The 17,884-nt window shown below is 44.5% G+C and overlaps 1 protein-coding gene and 1 long non-coding RNA gene across 2 annotated transcripts in view; one reads left to right on the top strand and one right to left on the bottom strand.

Annotated features, from left to right (window-relative positions):
• ELP1 (elongator acetyltransferase complex subunit 1) overlaps positions 1 to 7,841 on the bottom strand; it is a 36,060-nt gene extending 28,219 nt beyond the window's left edge. The window contains exons 1-8 of the mRNA XM_014888144.2: positions 7,635 to 7,841; positions 6,404 to 6,556; positions 4,742 to 4,823; positions 2,788 to 2,868; positions 2,361 to 2,446; positions 1,691 to 1,790; positions 732 to 822; positions 120 to 243 (exon numbers count right to left, since the gene is read on the bottom strand). Of these exons, the coding sequence (XP_014743630.2) occupies positions 120 to 243; positions 732 to 822; positions 1,691 to 1,790; positions 2,361 to 2,446; positions 2,788 to 2,868; positions 4,742 to 4,823; positions 6,404 to 6,556; positions 7,635 to 7,790 (873 nt within the window). The 5' untranslated portion in view covers positions 7,791 to 7,841. The remainder of the gene's footprint in view (positions 1 to 119; positions 244 to 731; positions 823 to 1,690; positions 1,791 to 2,360; positions 2,447 to 2,787; positions 2,869 to 4,741; positions 4,824 to 6,403; positions 6,557 to 7,634) is intronic.
• A 70-nt stretch (positions 7,842 to 7,911) lies between these two features.
• LOC148219780 (uncharacterized) lies at positions 7,912 to 15,786 on the top strand. Its single transcript, XR_015799277.1, has 2 exons — positions 7,912 to 8,032; positions 14,112 to 15,786. It is a non-coding gene; the product is annotated as an uncharacterized LOC148219780 (long non-coding RNA).
• The last annotated feature ends 2,098 nt before the right edge of the window (positions 15,787 to 17,884 follow it).

The raw sequence follows: 17,884 nt of genomic DNA, 5'->3' as shown, positions 1-17,884 counted from the left end.
CTTCTTCCATTAGGATAAGCTCAAAGTATTAGGTTAAAAACCTCTTCCTAGAATCTGTAAGACATCTAGTCATCTTCTCCATTACACTCCCATCAAAGAAGCCCAGACAAAGAACTTACTTTGACTTGCCCTTTCTGGAAAGGGAGGGTGAACTCTCCATGAAGAAGTCCATTTTTTTCCAAAAAAACCACATCATGTCTGTTTGGTTTTTCTTGTGTAGATGCTATCAGGTTTCCTGAGGGCCTTAAAAAAGAGCCAAATGAAAATTCATTGCTCACACAATAACTAACTGTCATTTTAAATCCCAATCATCTTATACTTTTTCCAGTAACACAAAGAAAAAGGCAGCAGAGAATGTGTTTTCCTCAGCACTGTTCAGACAGTCACAGGTCCAGCACAGATCAGAGCTTATGATACCCACAGGTGACCAAATTAATGTCAGCACTAGGAAAGGAACCTGAAATTTTTTTTTTATACAGTTGAGCCCAAACCCACTTCACACAGACTATATGCAGAGAATCTATCCCTTCTTCCCACTTGTGTTACAAGTATTAGGATTTTCAGAGTTTAAAGGGCTACTTTTCCTCATGCTGAATCAGAAGGCAATTTTCTTCAAGTTTTGGGAAATATCAACAAAATGCTGAAGAAATTTAAAAAATGCTGATCAAAGACTGTGACCAGGGAATAACAAAGAACACTGCTGTTTGCATGCAGACTGCAGTACTACTCACTTCCAGGACAGTGCTTGCTCTAATCCTGAGATAGGCTCACTTGTTGACTGCAGCACAAGCTCTCTGCTCCATACCCGGACCTTCCGAGCACCTAAAGGTTGAGAGAGCAATGAGACAAAGGTCTAAGAAAACACTGTGAACAGACTCCTAATCTAATGAGGGTAGAAGAGCAAATTTTGATGCACATGCATAAAAAGGAGATTTCTCTTAAAGGCTAAGAACTTATCCTGTGTCAGGCAGTTCTCCCATAGTAACCAAGTGACTAAAGGAATTGTAATAGGAATTTCAGTCTGATGTAGTTCAGTCATAATAATTTCCCCCTCCAGCTTTCACCACAAAAATGTTAACATTTTGCTCTACATTTATGATCCTCCTTAATCTGAAGTACTGAAGGTAAAAACCCAAACATGTGGAACAGCAGTGTGGTTTGATGCAGTTAAGTATGCTGATCAATACACTTAAACTGCTCAAATAGTAGTATTTATCATGGAAAACTTCAGTCTTAGAAGTAATGCATGTGCTCATCACCTCTTTGACTTCAGGGCAAAACCAAGGGAAAAGTATCACAAGTTTTTCTAAAAAGTGTGCAACGCTAAACTCTAGTATGAGGGACAGTGCGTATATGAACCCAAATAGATTCATCCATTTGGCACTGAGAGCCTATCAGGTATTGCTTAAACCTTGAGCAGGTGAAATAAACAATTCAGATAGTATCTACAAAGTAGTAATCCCTCCTGGCATCTCACGGAACTGATAACCAAACCACAAAGAAAGTATTCAAAATATCGTACCTATAAAATGGCTCTGAGAACATCAGAACAGAGAAAAGGGTAATGAAATAGCTCAACTCACCCTTGCTTTAGGTGGCCAACAGATCACAAACAGTTCTTGCCTTACCTAGGTTCTGCTTAAGGAGCACTTTACACATGCTGGTATTTCAAAGAAGATTGGTGCCATACCTGTCTCTGGACAGACAGCACTCACTGCAACAAACTGCCCATCTCCTCTCCACGTCACCCGAGGCCTGCCATCATCCCAGGCTGACGTTGGTAACACTTCCTGAAGCCACACAAAATAAAGTTGTATCAAAGCTTGGGAAGGCAACTGCTGTCTTTGCCTAAAAAGACTGCTCTTTCAAGATGAAATCCATCCATTAAAAAAGCGTTAAGACTAATTAGTTAAAAACTCAAAATTCAAAACATTGTTTTAGCAAATATTAGAATTAAAACTATTTAATTCAATCTGCTCCTGCTCCAAATGCATAGGACCGTCTCTTCACGTGAGCAGACACAATCCTTTCCATCCACCGAGGTCTCTACTTAGAGACAGCAGCGCGTAAGTTGGACACAGTGAATTGAGATTTGTTGAGGATTGATGCTGGAATGGCTGCAAATCTTACTTTGACCTCTGTTTGAAAAGTAGGAAGTACTCCTTGATGCTTTCTTGAATTCAATGGAAGACAAGAACGCATGATATCAGACAGCACAGAAACGGACAGAAGCAGCCTATGAAGAGAACTATCAGAAAGGTGATGGCAAATCAGCATCGCAGGAATAGCAGAAACTCTATTTATGCATGTTTTTCCTGAGAGAGCATTGGCCTGACACAAAAAACAAAGAAATATAATACCGTCTGTTTGCGATGTGCTGCCTGTTTCCCTTCTGATCCATGGAACTGTGTCTCCTTTTTACCCCAACCAAGAGCAACAAACTTTCCTGAAGAAGAAATAATCCTTGTAATGGAAGATTTACAGATAATACCTTAACTACTGTGCACTATGTGCATAACCATAGCCTCAAGCAACCCACATCTTCTCCCCAAAAAACCTGCTGTAAGTTATATAGTCTAGAAAGTACTTCGGTACATGTAACTCACTTGAATTTATGCTGACAAGTAACAATATTGACTTTACCCTTCAGCTGTCCAGCAGCACTACAGTCTAAATAAAATGTCTCCTGAGGCCTCAAAGTGGTCAGCTTCATTTCCTTACTTTCCACATGCTTACAACATATCAATTACGTCAGCTAGGGCGACTTCATTTCAGTGCACCTCTCACCTTCTCCAAACTCATCTTGGTGGATTTGCTTCTCAGTAATTGGTTCAAAATCCCTTGTCATCATGATGAGTGTCTGCTGACCTGCAAGGCAGATATTAAATACAATATTGGTAATGATATCTGCAGCAAATAAAACCTCAGATGTTCTCCTGTGTGCTTCTATTGTTATGCCGTGGACCTGAATATAGAAAACATGGTACTAGAGAGAACATATCCTTCAAAGCAAGAAACCTCAAACTGGAATGGAACACTTCTAAGTTTTTCTCCTCAAAAACATGCTTCCTGGCCTAATCTTAGTAAGTTTTTTTCACCTTCCAAACAAGTACCTGGTTCCTTTTCTCTTGAGATATAAAGGATAAGAAGGAGACTGGGAACAGTCACCATGGATTTATGAAGAGATAATAGCATCCTGATAACCTCCTACAATGAGATGACCAGCCTGTGGATATGGGGAGAACAGTGGATTTCATTTATCTTGACTTTAACAAGGCTTTTGGTGCTGTGTTCCACAATATAATCACAGACAAAACCATGAAGTATGGGATAGATAAAAGGACAGTGAAAAAAACAGTTGAACTGCCTCAAAAGCTTGCTAGCACTGTCAGTAAGTGCAGCTCCAGGTCAGTCACTGGCATGCCTCTGGACACTAGGGGCAATTATTAACATCTTCCTTAATGACCTGGAGCATGGGACCCTCAGCCAGTTTCTAGATGACACAGAACTAGGAGAAGCAGCAGGTACAGCAGAAGGTTGTGCTGCTGTCGACAGGGACAAAACTTCATAAAGCTCAACAAGAAAAAAAGCCATGTTCTGCATATGGAAAATAATCTCTGGGACTAGACTGGGAACCAAATAGCTGGAGAGCAGCTTGGCAAGAAACCATGAACTATGTTTCCTGTGGCACCTAGTTTCACTAGCTAGCAGTACGCCCAGCTGCACAGGTGGACAACAGCATCCTGGGTGCATTAGGAGTGCTGCCAACAGGTTGTGGAAGGTGATCTTGCTCCTTCACTCAGTGCTGGTGAGACACATGGAATGCCGACTCCATTTTTGGGCTTCCTAGCGCAAGACAGACAAGGACATACCGGAATGAGTCTTGCAAAGAGTCAAAATGATGATTAAGCGCTTGAAAAATCTGTCACATGAGTGGAGGCTGAGACAAGCCAGACTGCTGTGGAGAGAAGGCTCCAGGGGAATCTCATCAACGTGTGTAAATATATTATGTGGAAGGTGAGGTACAGTAAAGAAGACACAGCCACATTGTTTGTAGTGCTGAGGAACAGCATAAGAGGCAATGGACACAAACTAAAGTACAGAAAATTCCCTTAAAACCTAAGAAAGTGGTTTTTTTTTTAACTCTGAGAGTGGTTACAGATAGAAACAGGATGCCCACAGGGGCTGTGGGGTCTCAGACCTAACTGGGCACAATCCCCCAACAACTTGGTCTAGGTAATACACTTTGAACAAGGTGGTTGGAATAGCCAACCTCCAGTTTCCTTTCAGTCTCAAGCACTCTATGGTTTTGTTTCGTCTGAGGCTAATTTTATTTTCTAGGTGAGTCACAACTGTAGTTAATTAGGGCCTGTAACACATACATTTCCTACCAAAGGCCAATGAACAGTTTTTGTTACTAAGAAGTCAAATGGTGATATAAAGAAGTCTCCACATTTTTGAGGCAAGATCAAAGGTACTCTCTGGGAAGATTTTAAAGCCTAAAACCTCTTCCACAAAGAAGCTTTCTGGGCCTAAACAATTACTGCTTGGATCTATGAAGCACTTTATGAATCATGAAATTAAATCTAATGTATAGGATCTGGTAGTTTTTTCCACTTTAAGTCCTAGTCCCAGTTTTGTAACTTTTTCTTCCTCTCTCTCAATCTTAGTTATGTTTTGTGCTTTGGCCATAGAGAGTTTCATTCCTACAGGCAGAAAGCTTACAGGCTGTTGTTGATACCTGTTGCAAGCAAAACAAGCTCTTGGTCAGGACTCCAGCTCATGACACTCAGACCGCTGTCCACACTTCCAACACATTCCACCTGCAAGAGCAAAATAAGAACACAGGAACGTGAGTGCAGCACTATCCGAGCACAAAAGCAAACAGCCACCAAGGCAAAAGAAAAATTGCCTGCTACTTAGAAATGTCAAAACTCTAACTTCACATTTTGTGTTGAACAAAACAAAAGAAACATTTCTGACTAAAAATGGTTCAAGAATGTTATGAATAAGAGCCCACGTAATGTGGAGTCCAGCACATCCTACCACACACCGTTTTAGAAAGAGCTTTATTCTGCAACTCTCAGTCCTATGCCAGCACACATAGTGTCAATATTAATATGGCCTGATTGGGCCTGTGATTACACTGGTAAATATTCTTTAGTAAAAAAACACAGACATCATGATTCCTACCTAGAAAATTCCAAAACACAGGTAAACTCTGACCAGCCTGTGTGTGCTAAACTTGGCAAATGTATTTACCTGCACAAGTGTCAAAGTTTATGGAAAACTGGGCTAGTTGTACTGAGCCATCATGAGCAAGAGGCATGGAACAGAACAACAAATACACTGCTCATTGTGTTAAGCAGCAAGATGATGCCATTCAAGGAATTAGGCCTGGATGTCGCAATCTTTTCAGGTAAGAAAAGTGAGACTGGGCACCAGTCAACAGAGTAACTATCACTCTTGTAGAGAGGGTTTCAAAATAAGCAGAGGAATCTTCCAGACCTCCTTCCTGGTGCCCAGGCTGCACCAAAGAAGACTGGAAAGTGAAGCAAAAAACCAGAAAAGCAAGCCAAAACCCCACAAAATAAAGAATCTGAAGTTAAACGTGTTTGCTGATGCATCTATGACTGCAAAAAAAGTCTCCCGTATTACAAGCTCTGTTAATTTCTATTCCCTTATGACATGTTTTAAGTTGCAATACAGGACTCACTTTTCAGATACAGCTAACTGCACATTTAAGTGGTATCTGCAAATCAAGTGCAAACATGAACCAAAACAGACCAGTAGGAAATAACCACAATTTTACAGCTAACCCAGATAGACCACTGTCATCTCGTGCCCATTTAAACCTACACTGTTGGACTAGTATTGTGGAAGATGATTTAGATTTCAGAGGGTGCTTGGTTGTGGTGTTTAAGTGTCTTGCTGAAGATGGTAAAAATTTGACACATCTGACACTGAGGATTGAACAGAAAACAAGAATCTCAATTTCTGCTATATCTGAAGTCATGTCAACATGTATCAACTGATAACAAAATAGTAGCCATACTGAGAATTATGAATGGATTACTTTATTCTTTACCTAGTCTCAGCAACATCCTCTTTCTGTAAGACTCTCCAGCAGATCCTCTGCTGCTGGGAGCCCAGTGAGCAAACTTAGAGGACCTAGGCTATGGACAGGCAAGCCATCATTTCAGTTTCGGTTCTTTTACAGAGCATATATTCTGACTTTAGTCATTCTCAAGGCTACCACAAAAATCAGCTTGTCTGCCCAGAGAATGGAGACTAGCCACAGTTCAGTACGCAATGAGCGTATGACTGGCACCTAAAGAAATGATAAGTGTTACTCTTTGCTCTGAATTTCCTTCGTACTGTTGAGTTTTTCCTGTCATGTTACCTGTTTTGTGCTCAGATTGCACATCAGGATATCTCCAGCTGCTGTTGCAACACACACACTCTCCTGTTCTGGAAGATCTTCAACACCCACGATGCAGCCACTTCCATCCTCAGGTAGGAACCCACCCACAGTCAGGGAAACTTCTCTTGACACCTTGGTACAGAAAAGCCAATGTCTTATTAATTACACAACATCTCACTGGGATTTTTGAAGAAATGACAGAATAAAACCCATAGATATATTTCATCCTACTGCAATACACAAAGCATTACACAGTAGAAAAGAGTGTGTGAATGGCACCAGAAAAAAGCCAACTTGCAAGTACTTATCTTCACTTATCCATAGGAAACCGTGAAGATTCTCTTATGGTAAAAGTGATAGAAGAAAATGAGAAAAGCCATATATGAAGCAAATAATACACAACTTCTAATTTGCCGTGCTAATCATCTTTCAACACCCTTTTCACACTTCACCACAGTATCATTAAGAAGTGCATGGGTAGTTGCTTAAAGTGCACTGCTCTTAAGGGGCATGCAAACTTCTAGACATAGCATCAAAAATAACTTCTAACGAAATCATTTGGATGGTTAAGGTAAAGCAATCTTTGAAAGTTAAATCCCCGGAAAGCTCCAAAGGTCTTTTGACAGTTAATTTCAAAACTGAATGTACTGAAGGAATTAGATGCCTCAGAGTTGCACAGTGAGAAGAAAGCAATCCAGCTCTAATAGGAATTAATGACTCCATAGCATTTTATTATTCTAGGGGTATGTTGGGCTTTTCCCCCCCAGCGCAAAGTTTCAAAAGCTTCCTCTTGTACTCTTCACTATCTCTTTGCTTGCTCGGTTCTGTTTTGTGAATCTGTCTGGATGCAACTGTTCGCCAGGTCATGCTTATAAGACTAAACCACGCGAATGACATGCGTCTAACACAGCCACACTCTTAAAAAGGCAGATTTAGTATTCTAGAAAGACAAAAAGCCTCTTCAGCCACCAAGACCACATTGCAGAGGCGCTCACGGCACCGGGAGCCAGCAGCAAGCGGGGGGGAGCAGCGGGAGGGTCCAAGAGCCCACAGACACGGCCGCGAAGGAGGAGCCGCCTCAGGAAACAGGCGAGTACCCGGCGGGCCCCCGCTGGCCGAGGCGCAAACGTTTCATTCCAGCTTTGCAAACAAAGCCGACCCCAACACGCCGGCAAGCACCAGAACCCTGCCCCGCAGCTGCGGCTCTCACCGAGTCCCCGGCGGCATGCAGCTCCACGAGTCCGTACTGGGAGCCCACGATAACCGCGCCGGGCTCGGCACCAAGGCAGAAGCACTGTGGGGTGCCCGTGGCGGCAGCGGCGGCGGAGCGGCACCCGCCAGCCCGCAGCAGCCGCAAGTTCCTCATGGTGGAGGAAGCGAGCGATGGAGGCCGGAGAGCGAGGGAAGCCGGGCACCGCCACCGCCTCAGGGCGCCGCCATGTTGTGCAGCGCAGGCGGGCGGGCGGGCGGGCGCAGGCGCCGTGCGCGGTGTCGCTCTGGCAGGCGCAGCGCGGCCTCTCCTTCCCCTCACGGGCCGGGCGGCAGCGCCGGGCCTGCGACAGCGAGCGGCCGTGGTTCAGGTGGCAGATGAAACGCTGCGAGGTCCTTGTAAGCCTGCACAAATAACATGAGAGGAATGTTGAATTTGTCTTTACAAATGAGTTGTGGATCAGCCTGTAGATAAGGCTAACACTGAGAGATAAAAGAAACAATGGGATGGATTCCACTGATTGATGAATGGAAAGAGATATTTGCCTTTACAAACAAACTGTAGGGCTGCTGATAAATGAAATGGATATCAAAAGATGAAAGAAGCAACGGGGGGGAAACTATGAATTCTATAAGAATTAAAAATTAAAAGGGAGGGTTATACATTAGAGGGGAATTTCAGGTATCAGGCGTTCCGGGAAGTCTGTGCCTCTCAAGTACCTAAGCCAATGGGGAAAGAGAGAGGGAAATGTAGCCGGGAAAACAGGATAAAAAGGAGGCTGCGTCCTCCAAAAATTTGAGAGATCCCAGGGGAATGTCCCATGGCCTCTCCCTTTATTCGAATAAAGCAAAAAGGACTCCTCTGTCTCCTTTTTGGACATAAACCTCTGGTATTTGTGGATTAATTTTCCTGACAATTTTGGGGGCTCGTCCGGGATCTTTCCACCGTCCGGGGCGGCGGGCGGCGAGCGGAGCTGAAGGCACGCCTCACCCAGTTTCGGTGATCAGCTCCCCTTGGTGCCGGCCGGTACCGGGCGATTGATTGGGTTCCCGAGACTGTCCAGGAGACAGACGAGTGGCGGACCAGGGGGGTCCATGAAGAGTCCGCAGGGAAGGACCACTGAAAATCTCACCGGTGAGTAAAATGGGATCTTCGGGGAGCAAACCTGGGAGGGCACCCATGGAGGGTAGCACAGGTAAAACGGGGCACCCAGAGAGGGTTGGAAAGGTGAAGCCGCGAAGGGGCCCCGGCAAAAGGGATGACGATCCATAGTACCCCCGGAGAGTCCCTTGGGGTGAATACTGAGGTCTTGGGACAGATTGTATATTCACCCAGAAGTAACTGTGGAAATGATGGTAAAATATTGTTATTTTGTGTGGCCAGAGTACAAGCTGGCAAGGGGACTTATATGGCTATCTTATGGAACAGATAAAATTCATTTGTGTCGAATTTTGTGGAGGTATCTAGAGGAGAATTGGAAAGGATGGATTGAAAGGGAATGTGGATTAATATGGGTCAGACAAGAAACAAGAGATATGTATGTGTTAGAAAAGAAAAGGAGAAGAGGAAAAAGAGGAGGAAGAGGAAAGTGGTGAGGATTGGGATGTTTTTCAGCACCTTCCCCCGTCTTGTTGCCAGCTGCAGGTCGTCTGTATCCTCAACTTTCAGAGCAAGGGGATCAGGAAAATGTTATTCCTACAGCCCCACCTGAGAAGGATAATGGTGTAGGGGGAGGGGAGCAGCATGTTGTATCACCCCCCAGAACTAGAAGAGGAACTCAGTTTAGGGCATCAGAAGCCCCCCAAGAGACAGGGGTACACCAGATGCCACTCCGTCAAGTTCCTTTGGGGAGTCAAGGGGGAGGATTTGGATTTGTAATTGTACCACTCACTACCCAGGATATAAGAGGGTTGTAAAAAGAATTACCCCCATATTTGGATGATCCCACAGGGGTGGGGGAAAAGATAGAGGAATATTTGGGAAATGCGGATTATACATGGAAGGATTGGGATTTTCTTTTGGGAATTTTGTTTGGGTCATCAGAGAAACGAATAATTTTGCAGAAAGCTCGGGAGCTGTGGGAGAATGAACATCCACAAGCAGCAGGGGGGGCTGGACCCAATGCACCTACGGTGGGTGATGCCATCCCCCAGGCAGACCCCCAGTGGGACCCAAATAACCAGGCCATTCTGGCTCACCGTGATTACCGTGCTTATTTGATTAGGGCAATCAAGTCAGTGGCTCCCAGAACTAACAACATAGCTAAGGCTATGTCGTTAGAACAGGAGAAACAGGAAAGAGAAAGGAGAGGATTAGGGATGCCTTGAGGAAGCACAGGGGGATGGATCCTGAAGGGCCAGCCTTCAACACATGGCTTAAAGTACAATTTGTTACTAAAGCCTGGCCTGATATACGGAAAGGAGTACAGAAAGATTGAAGAGTGGCAGAATAAGCCTCTAGAGGAATTGGTTAAAAAAGCCCACAGCAGATATATGTAAGAAGGGATGAGGAAAAGGCAAAAGCTAAAGCAAGGATGATGGCAGAGTTTTTGCAGCCCCGGAGGAATAAACCACAGGGTCTAAGGGGTCCCCAGGGACAGAGGGGACGGGGTCGGCCACAAGGAAGTGGCAGAGGGATTCCCTCCTCGGCAGGGGACAGCCGACCCAAACAGCGGCTGGGGAATAACCAGTGTGCTGTCTGCAGGGCAGAAGGGCATTGGAAAAACGAGTGTCTGCAGAAACAACTGGACCCTCAGGAGGAGGAAGTCCAGAGGATAATGGAAATGGATTGTTAGGGGTGTCAGGGACTCCTATAATACCAAGGACCCACCACTCAGGAGCCCTTGATAACTTTTAAGGTGGGTCCGGATCGAGAGGAGGTGTGTTTTCTGGTAGACACGGGGACCTCTCGGTCCACCTTAAATTTTATACCTAAGGGGGGAAATTGTCAAAAAGATCCTTGGTTATTCAAGGAGTAAGCGGGAAGGATGAGCGAGTGCATTTTATTCAACCGCTGTTAATAAATGTGGGGGACAGATTTGAACTGCATGAATTCTTGTTTGTTCCTAATTGTGATTGTAATTTACTGGGAAGAGATTTGATGGCTAAAATGGGAATGCAAATTAGCATTGTAAGAAGTGACACGGAGTCCGAAACTGTGATATCTTTGTGTAAAATGTCTGAGAAGGCTTATGCTGAAATAAATCCGGAAGTATGGGCAGCTCCAGGGAAATATGGGAAACTGGACATAGAGCCTCTCCAAATTACTTTGAAGCAACCAGGACAAGTGGTGTCTAAAAAGCAATACCCTCTTTCAAGGGAGGGAAAGAAGGGGTTACAGCCTGTTATTGAGTCCCTGCTAAAAGCAGGTCTTTTAGAGCCGTGTATGTCTCCCTATAACACTCCTATCCTGCCGGTTAAGAAACCAGATGGAACCTACAGAATGGTGCAGGATTTAAGAATAATAAATGATATTGTCAAATCAAGGCATCCCACGGTTCCAGATCCATACACAATCCTGAATCAAATCCCTTCTTCACATCAGTATTATTCTGTATTGGATTTGAAGGATGCTTTCTAGGGGTGTCCAATCACAGAAGATAGTAAACAGTATTTTGCTTTTGAGTGGGAACAGGAGGAAGGAGGGAAAATGATAAAACAACAATTGACATGGACAGTACTCCCTCAAGGATATACAGAATCACCAGTTCTGTTTGGGCAAGCTTTGCAGAAAATATTAAGAGAGTTTACTCCACCCTCAGGAGTCAAGTTGTTGCAGTATGTAAATGATTTGCTCTTATCAGGGGAACAGGAAAAGGTGGTTGAAGAGGCTACTGTAAAGCTGCTTAATTTTCTTGCAAAAAAAAATGGACTTAGAGTATCCAAAAAGAAAGCACAGAAGGTCAAATATTTGGGACACATTCTGTCCGAAGGGTTACGGTGTATTGATCCAGAAAAGATACAAGAGATTTTACAGGTACCATTACCCCAGACTAAAAAGGAGTTACGGTAGTTTTTAGGGTTGGTGGGGTACTGCAGAGCATGGATCGAGGATTTTTCTGTGGTGGCCAGACCTTTATATAACTTTTAACCCAAAACAGTCCTAATGTCGTGGTATGGACACCAGAAGGAGAGAAAAGCTTTAAGAAATTAAAAGACAAATTGGTTAAGGCCCCAGTCTTAGCTCTTCCAGATGCAGAAAAAGAATTTCAGCTATATGTGGATGTCAAACAGGGTCATGCTAAAGGAATTTTGGTGCAAGAGCATGGGGGAACACGGAGGCCTGTTGCCTGTTTTTCTAAGTTGTTAGACCCGGTGGCCAGAGGCTGGCCCCATTGTCTGCAGAACTGTGCAGCCACAGCTCTGATGGTGGCTGAGGCCCGAAAGCTGACAAGGGGAGGGTATCTCATTGTTAAAGTCCCAAAGATTAAAGCTTTGCTAACTGAGAGAGCCTCTAAGTGGATGACGAGTGCTCGATTATTACAGTATGAATCTTGTTTAATGGAATAGGAGGATTTAGAATTTAAAGGTGGAGAAATTTTTAATCCAGCCTCTTATTTAAATGGCCCTGGAGAAAAGGGGGGCCAGGAAGAAATCCATGATTGTATCCAGATTATAGACCTCCAGACACGGGCTAGGGAAGATCTACGGGATATTCCCTGGCCTGAGGGAGAGAATGTGTTCAATGATGGGTCCTCCAAGGTGGTAGAAGGGAAACGATTTACAGGATACTCTATCGTGAATGGAAAGCAATTAAAGGAAGGGGGGAGGTTACCAGCCACCTGGTCAGCTCAGACAGCAGAGCTGTACGCGCTTGTGAGAGCCTGTGAATTATACCAGGACAAGACAGTAAATATATTTACTGATTCTAAATATGCATATGGGGTAATACATGCATTTGGAAAACTATGGGAAAAAAAGAGGTTTATTAAGCTGCAGAGGAAAGAAGAAAATAATTGGTTTACAAAGGATGGTAAGCAGTTGTCTTGGATTGAAAGACAGGTATGGTCTAAGGAAAGGCAAGAGCCCTTTTTCTGCGATGCAGAGTGCAACCCCCCTCCCTTTTAATTATTTTAGGTCCAATTTAGACACCTTCAGGCAGGAGATATGGGGATAAGAATAACAGTTCTTTACTGGTATCTAACAAGGCAGAAAAAAAACAACAGCTATAAAAATTGGCAACAGAAACAGTCTAGCTCCGCTCCAGTCCCTTCTGGCCGCAGGCCGTCTCCCTGTGCTGTTACCGGTGCTGTGGGGGCAGGGCAGGTCCCGCGCAGTTGAAGAGGGCTGGGTGATGGCGGCCGCGGCCCAGGGGTGAGAGGGATGGGGAAAGTGACTCCCCCCTCATGGTGTCGGTCATGGTGCTCAGCAGAGTGTCCGGAGATAGTAGGGTGAGCTGGGAGAGCAGCAGAGCGATATCCAAAGGCAGGGAGCGTGGATCTCAGTGCTGGGATGGCAGGGGAAGATGCCAGAGCGGAGCCCAGGTTGTCTTCCCACTCCACGAGCCAAGCGAGAGAGCCCCGCTCCAGATCCCCCGTCCCACCTTTCCTTTTCCGGTTCCCCCCCCTCCCCCTCCAGCCACCCCACTACGAGAGAACATTATCTGTCGTTTTAAGGTGTAGCCACAATTACTTAGCATAACAATGGGAGAAAATTCCACTGAAAGAAAAGGGCGTAATTCAACCTCCAACAGCAGTGGATACCAAAAGCTCTGGCCTTACAATTGTTAAAACAACTTCATGAAAGGAGTCATTGGAGCTCCCGAGGACTGGCAGAAGCCTTCCTCAAAATGAACACTGCTGTTGGTCTCTTTAACCTGGCAAAGCGAGCTATTGAATGTTGTTTGACTTGTGCTAAAACCAACAACAAAGTTACAAAGAAACTGGCCAGGGGAGGGAGGCGTTGGGCAGTACGTCCCTTCCAGAGATGCCAGGTAGATTTTACTGAAATGCCTCGAGTGGCAAGATTTAAATATCTTCTGGTAATAGTATGTCAATTAACCAAGTGGCCAGAAGCATTTCCAACTGTTTCAGCAACTACAGGATCAGTTGTTAAAGTATTTTTGAAACAAGTAATTCCAAGATATAGGATGGTGGAAGCAATAGATTCAAATAAGGAAACTCATTTTACAGGAAAATTTCTTCAAGAACTTATGACTGCCTTAGGAATACGGTGGAACCTCCATACCCCCTGGCACCCACAAAGTTCGGGTCAGGTTGAGGGAATGAATGGAGAAATAAAGAAACATCTCCTGAAGCTGGTGATAGAAACTAAGATGCCGTGGGTACGGCTCCTGTCCCTGGCTTTAACAAGAATAAGAGCCAGACCCAGGGGAGATATTAAATTATCTCCCTTTAAATTGATGTTTGGAATTCCTTACCCTTGTAATTCTCAGCCTAGTGGGGGCATAGAGATAAGTGATGTGTATTTAAAACAATATGTGGCTCGGATACTGTCTCTTGTGAAATCTCTTCGACAGGAAGCTCAGCTGGCACAGACCTTGCCTTTGGATTTTGCTGTTCACAACATCCAACCGGGACACTGGGTCCTAGTTAAGGAGTGGGAAGAAGCACCACTGGTGGCGAAGTGGCGTGGACCTTTCCAGGTGTTGCTGACCACAGACACAGCCGTCAAGACAGCTGAACACGGGTGGACCCATCACACTCGGGTCAAGGTCTCTGCAGCCCCAGAGGTTTGGACATCTCAGCTGGAGGAGAAGGACGGGAAGCCGCGACTGACACTCGGCAGGAGTGGACTGGAGCAGCAGCCAGTGCGTCGACATCGGGGGAAGCCTCGTGTGCCCACCCACAGACTGCCTGCTGAAATAGTCTGTGTGGGCATCCCTCCTCTCAGATCTCCAGGCATTGGGGGCCAACCCTTGCTGTCATTGTTTTCTTTATGTTAAGCTGTTTCTGTGCCTTCACTCGCCACAAGTGGTGTGAAAGAAAACGTGAAAGTAAAAATTAAGTTAGGAAATTAGATTACACAATCAGAATGTTTCTCTAAATAATGTTACCTTTATATTATCAGTTAGGTTGGAGCCAAGAATGGGAAAATAATTGTTTTGACCTTAGGAAAAAAAGTAGCAAAAACCTTTAACCTTAGCAATTGTTGGGTCTGTGGAAGGCCAGGAAAATCTGAAAACGGGCCATGGGTGGCCAGCCCAGTAAAACCTAAATAGTAGATTAACACCCTGAGTAAGGTCCGTAATGGAACAGGATTTTAGGATGAAGAAGGAAGTCCATGGCGGCTTCATTCTTCTGAAAAAGGCACTTATTGTCTAAATAGACAAGTAGATGACAATAAAAAAATAGTGGAACAAATAGCAAAATGAATAAAAAATTAGCTCATGTACCAGTCCAAACATGAAAAGGATGGAAATGGGACATATTTTCTTGGCTACCTGGTGGACTATAGGTTAAACAATTACTTTTTTCCTCTTATGTGCTGTAGCAACTCTAATCTTTTTACCATGCATGATCCCTTGCTTAGTACAACTTATTCAACATATGATCAAAGGGATGCAGGTAATAGCCACGCCTACTGATCCAGAGATGGTTACAAAAGGACAAAAATTGATGTCACTCCAAATAATTACAAAGCCAAAAAAGACTCAGGAACAAAAAAATTAAGTCAATGATAGCTAAAGTTTGTAAAGACAATTATTAAAAAATAAAAGAGGAGGGATTGAGAGGAATGTTGATTTTGTCTTTACAAATGAGTTGTGGATCAGCCTGTAGATAAGGCTAGCACTGAGAGATAAAAGAAACAATGGGATGGATTCCACTGATTGATGAATGGAAAGAGATATTTGCCTTTACAAACAAACTGTAGGTCTGCTGATAAATGAAATTGGATATCAAAAGATGAAAGAAGCAACGGGGGGGAAACTATGAATTCTATAAGAATTAAAAATTAAAAGGGAGGGTTATACATTAGAGGGGAATTTCAGGTATCAGGCGTTCCGGGAAGTCTGTGCCTCTCAAGTACCTAAGCCAATGGGGAAAGAGAGAGGGAAATGTAGCCGGGAAAACAGGATAAAAAGGAGGCTGCGTCCTCCAAAAATTTGAGAGATCCCAGGGGAATGTCCCATGGCCTCTCCCTTTATTCGAATAAAGCAAAAAGGACTCCTCTGTCTCCTTTTTGGACATAAACCTCTGGTATTTGTGGATTAATTTTCCTGACAAACAGAATCACCGAGTCTGGAGGAGAGCTTCAAGGTCACCCAGTCCAACCATCTACGCAGCACTGCCATTGTACCCTTAAACCACATCTCCAGAATCCAGATGCTTAAACAAAAGGGGTGGGAGACTTCACCGCCTCTCTGGGCAACCTTTTCCAGTGCCTGACCATCTTGACAATGATAATTTTTTTTCTAATATTTAATCTGAATCTCCAGTGTCTCAGATTAAGGCCATTTCCTCTTGTCCTCTCACTGCAGGCACGGCAAGAAAGACTGATACCCACCTCACTACAGTGATGGGGTCACCCCGAGCCTCCCATTCTGGAGACTAAACAACCCCAGCTCCCTTAGCCTGTTTCCATAAAACATATTTTCTGGTTCTTTCATGAGTCTTGTTCCCTTCTCCAAACGTGCTCCAGCACATCAATGTCCTTTTTAAAGTGAGCAGCCCAGAACTGCACACGGCGCTCGATGTGCAGCCTTGCCAGTGCCAGTGTATAAAATGACAGTGGGAGCAGGATGATTCTTTTGGAGCCATTTGGGCTGAAGAAGTCCAGCTGAGACTTCTAAGGCACTTACAGGCCAGCCTTCACATAGGTTAGTGCTGCCCTGGTGCCACTGTTTCTGTCACACTCTGCCACCTCCCTCCAGGTGTGGCTGAGGGGGAGAAGGTACTCCAGCCTTCGGGGGAAGAAGGACTGCATGCAATCACAGTTATACCCTTCACACTTCCTTCTTTTCCTATTTGAGCTGGACTCCCATCAGTAAGTACTGATGATGTTTAAGAAAGATGAGCTATTAGAGAAGGTTAGTGGAGGTGACAAAGGTGATCCTGGGCCTGGAGCTTCTCTCTTATGAGGAGACACTGTGGGAGCTGGGCCTGTTTAGCCAAGAGAAGGCTGAGAGGGGACCTCATCAATACATACAAATATTTCAAAGGCAGATGCTAAGAGGATGGTGGCAGATCCTTTTCAGTGGTGCTCAGTGAGAGGACAAGGAGCACTGGCCATAAACTAAAGCACAAGAACTTTCAACTCAGCATGAGGAAGAACTTCTTTATGTTGAAGTCGGTAGAGCACTAGAACAGGCTGCCCAGGGAGGTTGTGGAGTTTCTCTCTCCAGAGACATTAAGATCCTATCTCAATGCATTCTGCTCTAGGTGATCCTGCCTTGGCAGGGAGGGTTGGACTAGATGATCTCCAGAGATCAATTCCAACCCTAACAGTTCTGTGATACAGACTAATGGCTGGATCAAATACCAAGAAAAGACAAATTTGTGACGAATTGCTTTTGTCTATGTCAATCTATAAATGTTGCATGCTGTAATCAGCTTAATGTGCTCTACAGTTTGGCCGTTTAGGCGAGTGGAAAGATGGGCCATTATACAACTGGACAGGTTTGCTTTTTGCTGTTCTGGTGATGCCAGAGGCATTGTCGAGCCTCTAAAGGGGGAAATGATGCCTTAAGTTTTAAATTTTTGTATTCTACTTGGGTGTGCTTTTCTGATGTGCTAGGGTGATGAAGACAAAATAATCCTATTCCAGTTGAGAACTCAAGGATAATTTCCTCAAACTTCAAGCCCTAAGCATAAACAACGTGGAAAGAGGAGGATGGGTTCATGCAAATGAACCAAAACCTACAAAGATGTGAGATCTTGTGACCAAGCCCTCCTTTGCTTCCATCTTGGAGCCATCCAGGCAGGGGCCACAACTGTGGCACTGATGCTGCTAGGATGTGGCCTTTTGTAGGCCTCTCAATAAATACCCATTTTATTCCCCTTAACTCTGTGTGTAGCCTCTGTTCCAGCTCCTCTAGGCATCACTGGTACTAAATTTGGCTAAAATCAGTGCTGAAACTCAGTAGAACTTGCTAAACTCAAAGAGGGCTTGAGACCAGTGGAAAAGGCACAGCTATCACTGCATACAAGGAAAATCAAAGCTATCCAGACTTCTTATTATTGGGATAAAGGCATAAGTGCCTTCCCAGGTCAGTACAGCACCCGCCAAGGCCAGCAGTGCTTGGCTGCACTGGTACGAGGAGAGGCAGCTGTCAGAGGGCATTTGAACCTG

This window comes from Sturnus vulgaris, chromosome Z, assembly GCF_052056855.1.
Source record: "Sturnus vulgaris isolate bStuVul1 chromosome Z, bStuVul1.hap1, whole genome shotgun sequence".
NCBI classification, from domain to species: Eukaryota; Metazoa; Chordata; class Aves; order Passeriformes; family Sturnidae; genus Sturnus; species Sturnus vulgaris.
This window is presented reverse-complemented; position numbering and strand designations above follow the sequence as displayed.